The sequence below is a fragment of the Sturnus vulgaris genome, chromosome 7 (assembly GCF_052056855.1).
Source record: "Sturnus vulgaris isolate bStuVul1 chromosome 7, bStuVul1.hap1, whole genome shotgun sequence".
In the NCBI taxonomy this organism is placed as follows: domain Eukaryota; kingdom Metazoa; phylum Chordata; class Aves; order Passeriformes; family Sturnidae; genus Sturnus; species Sturnus vulgaris.
The window spans coordinates 33,169,031-33,180,948 of NC_142249.1; the positions used below are offsets into that span (position 1 = coordinate 33,169,031).

The window sequence follows — 11,918 nt, forward strand, 5'->3', positions numbered from 1 at the left end:
TTTGGGAGGGAGAGGCTGTGGCCCTGAGAACTACAAATCTCAGGGCTACCCCTTTCTGTAGATGCAAAAGGATTTTTTGTTGCTCACCAACCATCCCATGGTGACTTGTGACACTCTTCCTGCCCCAGTGGAACTTCTCTTAGACTGGAGAAGTGAACATGTGGGGCATGAATGCCCTCCAAACCGGCTGCATAGGGATCCCAGTGCTGAGCTTCAGGCTCCAAATGCCACTGCTGGGACTCGTGTCCTGCCCTCCCAGGGGTGAGGCTGGAGATGGCTGTGCAGCTCTCCCTCCTCTGCCCCTCCAAGGGGACACCTCTGACATGCTGGCATAATCTGAGCGGTTGCCTTAAAAATCATGTTTCTAGCTATTAAAGAGTGGGGAGCAAGACCTGTACAAGTGTCACAGCTGCCTGACAGTGTCTCACAAACCATCAGGCACAAGAGGCTGCATAACAAAGACCTAAATCCATCCGCTCTTATTTCACGAAGTCTCTTTCTTGGATGACTGGTTGACCCCTGCTGCAGCTACTGAGGACTGAAACTACCACAGCCTGCCTCATTCCCTCAATCCAAGCACCCCACTCTCAGGTTTTGGTCTCACTGTGTGTGCTATCAGGTGTTCAGCATTATAAAACATATTTTTATCCTTCCCTACAACACAGGTGGGACATCACAGGCACCCTCTGGATGCATCACCAGGCCTTCATGACCACCACTGCCCTCCCACTCCTGGGATCATAGAATCATGGAATGATTTGAGTTGGAAAGGACCTTAAAGGTTATCTAGTTTCGACCCCCTGGGCAGGGACAGTTTTTGCTAGACCAAGTTGTTCAAAGCCCCATCCAACATGGCCTTGAACACTTTCAGAGATGGAGCATCCACAGCTGCTCTGGGCAACCTGTGCCAGTGCCTCACTACCCCCACAGCAAAGAATTTCACCCTGATATATAATCTAAACCTACTCTCTTTTAGTTTGAAGCTATTCCCCCTTGTCCTAACCCTACATGCCCTTGACAAATCCCTCTCCAGCTCTCCTGCAGGTATTTGGAAGGTGCTCTGAGGGCTCTCTCTTCTCCAGACTGAACAGCCCCGACTCTCTCAGCCTGTGTTCTTAGCTAGGAGAGGTGCTCCAGCCCTCTGAGCATCTTTGCAGCCCCCTCCGGGCGGGGTCTCACGGGAGCGGAGCAGGGAGGGATGCGCAGGATCCCCGGCTCTCGGTGGGAGAAGGCAGCGGGGACGAGGGGCAGGGACAGGGGCAAGGACAGGGACAGGGGATGATGCCCGACTCTCTCGCAGCGGCTCCGCGGAGCGGCGGCGGCCCTTGAGCTCCCCTTAGTGCCCGCAAGGAGCATTTGAGACGAGCGGTGGATGGGAGCGATGCCGGGGGGATGGAGGCCGATGGGTCCAGGCCCGGTGCATCCCGCTGGTCCCACCGCGCCCGTGGCAGCCCGTCGGGATTTGTCCAGCGCTTGTCCTTGCACGGAGACCTTTATTTATTGAACGTAAATTGCATCCACGGCATGGGATCCAGGAAAGACCAGTTCAATATTTTCTCCCTAATATCGACAGGTGTGCGTGTATAATTTTGTTTCCTTATCTGTTCGAGCATTTTGTTTATTTCTTTATTTCTTTTTAACGCCAGTCGATAGCTTATTCATGCTTTGCTGTATTTTTTTTTATTTGTCATCATTTTGCTTTACTGGAGCGTCTAATTTCTAAAGGCATGAAAAGCTTAGCTTTATACACAAGGTAAGTAAGGGGTATTGTTCCAGCTTAGGAAATGCTGACAGAAGGCAAGGAACTTAGCTAAAGTCAAAAACAAGTAGTATGCTGAACCAGGGTAGTATGGCACCAGGATCCCAGGCACTTATTTTTGCACTTTAATGTGTGATCAGCATCACTACTGAAGAATATTTATATTTGCATGCCAGAGAGATCATCTGATGATTTCTGAGCATCTGCTCTCTTGGGTGCATGCATTTCCCTGGGGATTTTAAGCTCAGGTTCGCAACTGTACCTTGATGAAGATGGACGAGCCAGCTCAGCTGCAGTAAGTGCAGATTTCTGCACACTGATCCTATTCTCTTACTGCACTAAGCTAACATGGACCATCTCTTCCCCTGTGGACTTCGAGGTCACACACTTGTGAGCTCCTGCAGATAAGCTGATGTCAGGTGGCTGAAAAAGCTGTGAACTGGCTCACATGCCTGAGCTCCAATTGTTTTCTGACAGCTGGGATGTTTCAGGTTACCTGTGGGTCGTGCAACTGTTATTGATTTGTGGAAAATTCAACTTTCTTTGTCAATATTTCTATGACCTGGTAAAGAGGCACAAAAGCACAGCCTGACGAAATTGGGTTTGCATTGTGAAGAGGAGCTCCATGGGGAGCAGAGGCAGCTCCCAGGACAGACTCAGTGTCCCATCAAGCACACTCCACCCCAGCATCCTCGCCGTGGTTGCAGTTATGTGAGCCCCAGTCGCGCTTGCTACAGTCTGTAATTGTAATTTCACTCCCCTGGCAATTTACGTCATCAAGCCAAATTTGTCCGGTACCTTTGGAAAAACAAACAAAAAAACAAACAAAGAAAAACCTATTGGATGGGAGAAAGAGGAATATGCTTTTCTATTCTAAAGGGAGCCCTGTGGATAGTGGGTGTGTGTTGGGTTGTGTGTTGGCTTGTTGGAAATCAAGCGTTCGGGCACGGTTCAAGCAGCAGGTGACACGGAGCTGCCTCATCCCAAGAGGAACGAGCTGCCCTGTTGAGGAGATCACTGGCTGCTCGTGTAGGTGACCTTGCTGTGGTGCTTTCTGGGTGTGTGTGACCCTCCTGCCAGGCCTGGAGAGGTGTAGAAGCTGTGGACTCACCTGCCGTGGCTGTGAAGGAAGAGACGGCGCGCTGGAATCCCAACATTCGGCAGACTACGGTGGCCTCTCGTGTGGTCCAGCCATCATCACATATTGTTCCCCAGACCCCTTGGTGGAAGATTTCCACTCGGCCCCTCCTGTCTCCTCCCACGATTCGTACAAAATTACCAAGGCCAGCTGACAGTTCAGAGGAGAAGAAAATAACACTATGGGTCATACAAGCATAAGGAAGAAAACATTGACAGACAGAAGCAGTGACCACCCAAAGCAGAGGGATGTTCCCATCTCCAGGGTGGGACCAGAGGTCATTGGTAGCTCAAATCCAAACAATTCAAGAGCTCCACCCCCTGCATTTGGAGACACCAGGGTGCAGCTCAGAGCCCAGACTCCTGTTAGGTGTGTGTGGGTTAACCAGTCTGAGCAGAGGGGTATTTTGGTCCTGATCTCAGGTAACTGTGATTCCAGAAGGCAAGTGAGAGAAGAAGTAAAAGTCCAGTACCTTGTCCTTTTTCACCTTTGCTCCCTTTCTCTCCTTTGGAACCTGTTCCAAATCAGAAAAGCAAACATTTGACAGTTGTTTGTGGAAAGATCTGGTTATTATCTAGTTCTGAATATTTGTGTGAGTTAGAGATGTGCAGACTCCTCCCCTTGTAGAAAATGAACTGACTAAATGAACTGACTAAATGAACTGACTAAGGGTATGTAATAGAAACATGGCAGGAAAAGCAGGATAACATACAGCAAAATATTTCCAATGTGTGACCTAAGAAAAGGGCCACTTTCGAAATCCCATATATTCATTCACTTGTGGGAAATACAGCTCATTCCCACTGTTACCTGTAAAATGATGTCTCTGATAGACTTCAGGATCTCCAGAAGCAGAAATGGTATCTCTGAAAGTACTTGCAGAAGACCTGCATCCTGGGATTTGATCTCCAGGGAGAGCACAAAGGTGCTCTCAGCAGTCCTTCACATTTCTGGGGAGCATCTTGGTCTTGAGGGTAGGAGCTCTTTCCCCCAGAGCTACCTCCAGAAAGTACTCATTGTTGTCTCCTTGTGGGGACCAGGAGATGAGATGCACCCAGAGGACAGTCTTTGGCCTGGAGCAGCCCAGTTACACTTCTTCCATCTTCCAGATGCAAAGCTCCAGAGGAGGAGTGCATGGTAGAGCCCCATACAGAATCTAGTTTATTTTATTTCTGAGGATTCTTGTACTATTCTGTGTGAACAATTAAAATAAAAAAGCATCTGGAGCACTGTTTGCTTCCCATGGGCTTTTGTAACATCGGGGGGGGGTTTTTGTTTTGTTTTGTTTTTGTTTTCTTTCTTTCTTTCTTTTTTGTTTGTTTTTTTTGTTTGTTTTACTATAGATCTTATATTTTTTTGAAACACTCTGTGATTGGAAGGGAAGGGGGTTAAGGATGGAGAGTAGCTATAGTGTTGGCCCTTTTGAACAACTTTATGTCCTATAGTTAGCAAGGTGTAGTTAAATAGCCTCACTGTTAGGTGTTTCCCATAACTTCACTATTCCATGTTCCTGACTGCTGTGTGTACATGGGATTTATCTCAGGGCGTCTCTGATGTCTCTGAACAAAGCAAAGAGGAACATGGGTTGTTCCAGTTTTCTGTGAAATCAGGGATTTGAGAAAATCTAATGCCTCTGTGTACTTGCATGTCTTTTAGCACACCTCCCAGGGTGTACAATTGACCCCCTGCACATTCCTCTGCTGGGGAGGCTGATCTGTCTGTTGAGTTCCTGCAAGCCAGCTCTGAAAACACACCCCAGAGCAGCTTATGTTGGTCTGTGATCTACAAATCCAAATGTGCCATCAGCTCCACAGACCCTGTGGCAGAGCCTTACCAGAAAATCCAGTGTCTCCCTTGGCTCCTTTTTGTCCTGGCTCTCCCTTCTGACCCCGAGGGCCATAATCCCCCTTGGCTCCTTTCTGACCTCCTGAGCCTGGGCTGCCTGGGTGGAAAGCAAAAACGTCATTGCCTTTGTCCCTTCCCAGGGAAAGGACATGACAAACATTTCACATCGATGCAGAACACTGGAATGTGGCACCTTTGCATCATCAGAATAAATAATTCTATGAGAGTTTACCTGGTAGGCCCCGGTCTCCCTTTGTTCCCATTTGCCCTGGAGGTCCTAAGATCATAAAAACAAACAAACAAACAAACAAACAAACAAACATTTATAAGACTGATGTTTATACATTTATAAAAGCTTTGCAAATTAGTATTTACAATTGATTTTAACTCATCTAGTTTTGGTGTACACTATAAGCATCTATTTCTGAATCAGGTGCAGACCATGTCAAAAAGAAAATACAAGCAGTGGAGAAACATCTTCTCCTGAAATTAATCTTAAACTGCTTCTTTGTTTGTGCCTTTTCATTTCATACAAAAATTCAGGCACCATCACCCCCTCAGGCATATTACAGATGGCAGAAACATCCCTCTAGTGAGTAGTCAGCCCACAGCAGAGCCTGAGGAGTGCCATGGCATCCTGGCATGCATTGGGGGTCTGAGAAGAAGACTCAAGAGATCTCCTCTGGGTGGTGTAGTTCCCTTTCTGGTGTCTGCATGATGTCTGTTGTTGACCCAAAACCTGTTTTATTCTCCTTTACCTGCTATTCCTCGTTCTCCCTGATCACCTTTGAGTCCAGCAATGCCTTGTGCTCCTAAAATCAAAAAGAAATCAGTAAGGGTGAAGCCATCACACAAAGTGAGGCCAGAGTAGGAGGTCAGTGAGTTACAGGTTGGGGCAGGGCTGTACCTGGGCTACCTTGGGGGCCCTGCTCCCCCTTCTCCCCTTTCTGACCAGGTCCGCCATCAAGACCAGGACTTCCAGGAGGTCCACGTTGTCCATTTGCACCTTGAGGTTGAGTGAAAGCAGCACAAATGAAGTGTAACACAACACATGAAGGAGAGAAAAGGACAGACAGCTCTATCACCAGCCCTTGCACACTGTGTTGAGCCTATGAAGACAAAACAAACACTGTTTGTCTCCAAATTGCAATCCTGGCAGTGCTAATCTTAGCAATGCAGTGAGGGATGATCTGGAGTGAAAGGCTGCATGGAACCAGGTCCTGGCTGACTGCCAGACGTGAAATGCACAAGTTCTTTCCTAAAAGAGCAGCCAATTTCTGCCCTTGTGTGTGCACACATCTCAGTAAGGAGGGCACAGCCCTTCTTTCCCTCTGAGGCTCCTGCACAGGGAGTGGGGCCCAGAAGAGAGAGCCAAGGCTGCTGGATGAGTTTGGATGACATTGAAATGTTGGCATGGTTTCTTCATCTAATCATCATCTTCTCTTAGCCATGCTGGGATCTAAACCAGCTGCAGTTTTCCTTGTAATGAAACACCATATAAAAGAGATCAGTCTTATATCTCCAGAAGAAGCTGCACTTTCTGTACTGCTCACCTGCCTCTCCTTTCGGCCCAGGAGGTCCAGGCTTCCCGGGGCTACCTGTAATGACACCCTGGCATCAGTGCACAGGAGCTCAGCCAGCCCCTCAGCTGGGGCAGCCCTGTGCCCTGTCACACTGTGTCCTCTGCACTCACCTTCGAAACCTGGCGTTCCTGGGAACCCTTGCATTCCCTTAAGACCCACAGGTCCCTGGGGCCCAGGGTCTCCCTTATTGCCCATATCACCTTTCTGTCCTTGGGGACCTATGAAACAGCACAGCACACATATGTAAATTTAAAAAACCAGATTTGTTGTCTCTGCAGCCTGTAGAGTGCCTGTCTGGGCAGATCAGTACAAGGTTTGGCTCTCTTCCAGAGAGTTCTCTCATCTCCCCTTAACCTTCTCTTCTCTGAATGGGTGATCAGCTTGCTCCAAAAGAGTTGAATTACTTGAAAGTGCCTCTTTTGAAGACTTCTCCTTCATCTTTCTGCTCTAGAATTATCCCAAAGTCCTTGCCTTTTGGTATTCCTCCTACAATAAGTCTTCCCTTCTGGAGCATCTTGTGCTAATGAGAGAATTGGGGCATTCAGGATCTGGTGGAAGATCTGAGGAAGCTCTTATCAAACCTGTCCAGCTGTGCTCCCTGCTCTGCACCACACATTACCTGCTTTCTTTTCCTCTCCTGCTTTCAGCCCGTGTCAGACCACTGAGCAACAGCAATCCATAATGCATGTTACATGGGAGAAACATTGCATAACTCTTCTACTCCAGGTGTATAAAGCCAGGCTTATGTAAGATACAAAGCTCTCAGAAAGATGTTCCACTAAAATGAGGACTACTATCCACATGCTTGTGCATGTAAATGATATTGTATTATTTTATACCATGGAAATCCTACTGCAAACATCACTGCTTTAATCTAGAGTAGGCTGATAATTGAATATCTGTGGCTTTCATTAGACAAAGGTCACTCTGTGAAGAGACTTCCGTGGTGCAGAGTCAACATTTTGCATGGCTCCTTCCCCCAGCCCTCCTCTGGGAAATTTGCTGAAGCATGACATGAAATTAAACCCCTTCACATCAGGTCAAGTGTCCTGTTTATCAGGCTCCCTCACTGACTGGCAAACCATGCTCAGGGCTGCTTGGATTTTTATGAGTACTCTCCATATGACCTATGGAGACTTCTTCTGGTGTTTTATGTAGAACGAGTTTAAAAAGAAATATGTGTAAGAACATTAAAAATGTTGAGGTAGTGAAGAAGTCTTACCTGGAAGCCCAATCTCTCCTTTTTCTCCTCTTGCTCCTGGAACACCACTTGGGCCAGGAGGACCAGGAAGTCCTCTGCTCCCCATCTCACCCTTGGGTCCCTGTACACCTGCAAGGACAACAGCATTTTTCTGATGCTTCATGAGGTGCCATGTGTAGCCAGTGCCAGCAGCAGGACACCCACCACAGCTGCGAGCATGAGCTAAACTCCACTCTCTGTGCACTTGAGAGTGGTGCTGGTGACAGTGGGATCTTGGCCCACTGTGACTGTTGCACACTGACTTTTAAAATAAGATTTTTTTCCAGCTACGTTTTGCTTTTGCTCACATTAGCTTTACATAGGCTTATTTCCTTCAACTCCAATGACATTCTTACTCACTTACACCTCGGCTGAGGACAAGATTGCTCATAAAATCATCCATAAAGCCACTTTATGTTCAACCACAGAAATAATTCAGGCATCAGAAAAGCCTTACCTTGGTCTCCCTTTGTCCCTGGTGGTCCCCGTAACCCTGGGATATAAAATACATATATCAGCTGACACACATCATCTATTCACAGTAATGGCTAAGAAGAAGAGACAAATTTTTTAATCATCCTTTGCTCACACAATTTCTGTCACCAGTGAGGCCAATCTTCAGCTGGCAGGGACCAGCACAACCACTTGAGTGAAGTCCTTGGAGCTCAGCTGAGTGCTCAGCTGGGCAGGGGCCAGCTTGTCTTCCTGCCAAGCCCAGCTCTTGGGGACCATTGGGGAGATCTTTCGTGAAAACTCACTGAATGATTGGGCTCTGATGTGTAATAACACTGCTTGGCAGGAGGTGCTGTTTCAATGTTGTAAGTGCAGCCAGGAAGATATGAAAACACAACTTTAATTTTTTTTTCCTTCAGAAAATCTCATCAGTGTAGCCAAGAAGTAGGGATGGATGAGTTTCAGACCTGACCTAGCAAGGGTTGCATCTTAGGTCATCATCACAGGATCATAGAAACTGTTGCCTGGTCCAACCTCTGCTCAAAGTGGAGCCAGTGTTAGATCAGGACTTGCTGCATCCTCACAGTCTGGAGATGTTCACCTCCTATGGCAGGTGTAGTTCTACCCCAACCCCGAGGTACCCAGGGCAGCAGCCTGTGCATGGCTGTGGAGGGCAGAACTTGCACCCAGCTCATTCCTGAGTCTGTGCCAATGTTTTCCCTAGGGACAGGGTGGGCATTGACCTCTCCTCAGAGGGAGCATTTGGGCTAGCCACGGCTCCTGGAAGATCAGTGGAAAGGTGCAGCAGCTCTCCTCATGACCAGGGTGTTGGGTGTCTGCACACTGGGTAGGGTCTGGCTCTGGAGACTGAAATCCCAAATCCTCACCTAAGGTCTCTTAGATGAAATAAGAGGAAGAGAGAAGTTGTGGCTCATTTACCAACATACCTGGTGGACCAGGATCTCCTTTGCTTCCAGGAGGCCCTGAAATAAATAATGGATATTTTTCAGTAGTCAGCAGTCAGTGAGGAACACAGCAGTATGGGATTGACAGGCTTGAGGTGTGGGCTGGAGACACCACCCTTTTGGAGGGCAGCTAGAGTCCAAATCTGCAAGTCACAGGAGGGAGGAGGAGCCCAGAGCTGCATGTGCAGCTGCCAGGGGATCTGGGGGTTTCCACAGGGCAGTGCTCCAGCTCCTGTAGGTTCTCCCTGATCTGGAGTTTACTGGGCATGGGGGGGCATCACTAACTGACAGGAAGATTAAATCTTGCCCCAGTTATTGGATCATCCAAACTGGCTTTTCACCCTTGCTAGTGATGCAAAGGAACCAGGTCTTCCCACTGCAGAGCCAGTATGGAGAGCCATACCTGCAGCCAGGGTGATGTTGTTCATCCTCATCATCAGTTTGGCATTGTTGCTTTTAATTATGGTGATTTCCTCTTCTAAGCTTCTCCTCCAATTTTCTTCATGTCTCATGAGAAAGCTCTTCTGAGCAGAGCTTCTTGACAAGGCCAGATTGTTGGCAAAGGAGCTCTGCAGAATCTCGTCTGTATAGGAGGCATTTTGCCCTTGAAGTTTCAATATCTCTCTCTGCATCTTAAATACTGAGGAAACAAAAAGCCCATGCAATGAATATTCACTGCCCAGTCTGGCTGGGAAATGTTTGGCAGAGCAGCTCCTCAGCATCTGGGGCGGGGAGGGGGGACACCGGGGCATAAAGACCACCCCTGTTTGACCCGGGGAGGGGTTTCCATGTGCCAGTCCTTGCTGCAGCCAGGAGTGCAGCTGGGAGAGCTTGTTTGCAAATGCAAAGCACACACTCCCCGGCTGGGGGAATTGTTCCCTGCAGCGGCTGCTCTGCCTGGCCGTGTGCGGAGGAGCCTCAGAGGTTCCAGATCTGTGTGCTCGTTCCCTCTTGCCCGTGTCCCCAGGAGCACTCAGCATAGCCCTGGCGAGGTTGTTGTTACCTTTGTACATCAGCAGCCCCTGGCCGGCCGTCAGCAGCAGCAGGTAGGTGCTGAGAGCTGTCCAAACACAGCATCTGGACGCCTTCTTCTGGCCCCGAGGCTCTAAAAACCAAGAGATGAAGGGTGGACACTCTCCCACATCTCTCCCCTTCAAGCTTTGCCTTCTGAGGCTTGGCCATGATGCTTTCCAGCAGCTTTCCAGCAGTGTGGAGCAGTGAGGTCTCCCTGTGAGAGTGCTCATCCTGCCAGCGAGCATCCTGCCTTCCTCTGCTCCAGGCTCTGCTTGGCCATCTTTTCCTCAGCTAATTTATCTAGCTCAGTTCCATCCAGACTTAACCCAGCCTATAACAGTGTGAGTGTGGTGGTTTTCCCCTTTCTGCATCAATAAACTCCCTGTTTCCATTGCTTTTAGGCTGCCATTCAGTGTGCTGCTTAAAGCAATTCCCTCTCCATCCAGAGCACTGCATACATGTGATTCCAACAGCAATGCATGTATGCATCAAAGTAAATGAAAAATAAATCATAAACTGAACTGCAGGACAAATTGAAACAAGTCATAAGATGTAAAACCAATCATTACCAGCAAATGTAAAAGAAATAAATGGCTTTGTTGAATTTTGGCCTTCAGGGAGAAAAAAAGTATTTTAGAAGTATTGGTAATTATGTCAAACATTCAGTAAGTTACTCTCAATTGAGGTTTTTGCTTTTTTTCAAAGTAATGTAATCAGGAGTTTAAAGTCTTAATTTTAAAGAAAGTACAGTATTTTAATTGGTTTTACAATAGAATGGCTTAGTCAGCAATGAAGCTTTTATATTCAGCAAAAATTAATAAACTTACATTTTTTAATTGAGTCTGCTGACTTTAGTATCTTAACTACTATGCATGAAAGTCTTACTCAAGAAAATTAGACATTTTCTAAGACAGGAAAATAACTAATTTTTTTCTGATGCTCAGAATCAGCTTTTGGCAAGAAAGGGTAGTGTGACATATTTCTACTTTTAAATAGAAGTTAATTTACTAGCAAAATCACTGCAAAAAGCATTTAATATGCAATATTTCATTTTCATGTGTTGTTTTAGACCGGATAAAATCAATATAAATCAATTGAATAAAGAAAACCTTACCACTTATCTGAAAGGTTGTGATAGCAGGTGAGGCAAACCCAATCTTTTCTGAAACACTGAAAGAGTTCATATCACTCGAATTTCCATCTTCCCTATACTTGTCTTTAAGTTTCATGACAAATTTCTTGTGGCTAACCTAAAGCCTTGTCAGATTATAAAAACAATAAAGAACTGGAGGCACTTCCTCTCTGCCTCCTGATTTGATATGCTTTCTGATATGCATTTCCTATCTGCTCAGCCTTTATAGACTACTGAGAACTCTGATGTGGTAATTTGAACAGTTCCTCAAAAAATCCCACAGCTAAGATGTTGAGCTGCTCTCGTGTTGGAGTCCAGGGAGCCTTGGGCAGGATCCTGAAGGATCTTCAACGTGGAGTTATTCAGCATCTCTGCATTGTGGTGGAGTTAGGCGTGAGATGGACATATTGTTTCCAACACAAGTAAACCTCCTCAGGTAGCCAAGAAGATTCCATGTTCAATGTTAGCTTGGCAATCCCTCTCCGGGGAGGGGAGGCTGAGGACTTTGTCCTAGTGAAACACACAGTAATGTGCACCAAGGTGACACCTCAGTGACCCTGTGTGACTCAAGTTCAGGGAGGCAAAGAATCAGGAGGAGTTGTAGAAACAAGCAAATGATGGTGGGATGGGGAAGCTGAAACCCAAATGGGTTTGGGATGATATGGAGAAGAGACACTTGTAGCCTCCTTGACAGGGTCTTTCCAGCCCCTGCTTCCTCCCTGATGCGTTTTTCACGTCCATGGACACAATTCCTACTTCTTCACCATTTCTTTGCCCTCATCCTGCCAA

At 47.1% G+C, this 11,918-nt stretch overlaps 1 protein-coding gene across 1 annotated transcript; it reads right to left on the minus strand.

Annotated features, from left to right (window-relative positions):
* Positions 1-1,657: 1,657 nt before the first annotated feature.
* Positions 1,658-11,331, minus strand: MARCO (macrophage receptor with collagenous structure). Its single transcript, XM_014871831.2, has 15 exons — positions 11,112-11,331; positions 9,987-10,088; positions 9,387-9,623; positions 8,966-9,001; positions 8,023-8,058; positions 7,548-7,655; positions 6,436-6,543; positions 6,296-6,340; positions 5,650-5,748; positions 5,501-5,554; positions 4,975-5,019; positions 4,732-4,839; positions 3,370-3,411; positions 2,871-3,047; positions 1,658-2,557 (listed from the first exon to the last, which is right to left on the minus strand). The coding sequence occupies exons 1-15, from the start codon at positions 11,224-11,226 to the stop codon at positions 2,427-2,429; spliced, it is 1,443 nt and encodes a 480-aa protein (XP_014727317.2). The 5' UTR covers positions 11,227-11,331; the 3' UTR covers positions 1,658-2,426.
* Between the last annotated feature and the right edge of the window lie 587 nt (positions 11,332-11,918).

Coding starts and splice junctions, on each gene's coding strand:
- MARCO (XM_014871831.2), bottom strand. CDS start 11,226: ATGAAACTTAAAGACAAGTATAGGGAAGATGGAAATTCGAGTGATATG. Junction 5,749..6,295: donor TGGGCCGAAAGGAGAGGCAG/GTGAGCAGTACA, acceptor CTCAACCTCAAG/GTGCAAATGGACAACGTGGA. Junction 2,558..2,870: donor TTCCTTCACAGCCACGGCAG/GTGAGTCCACAG, acceptor GTTTTTCCAAAG/GTACCGGACAAATTTGGCTT.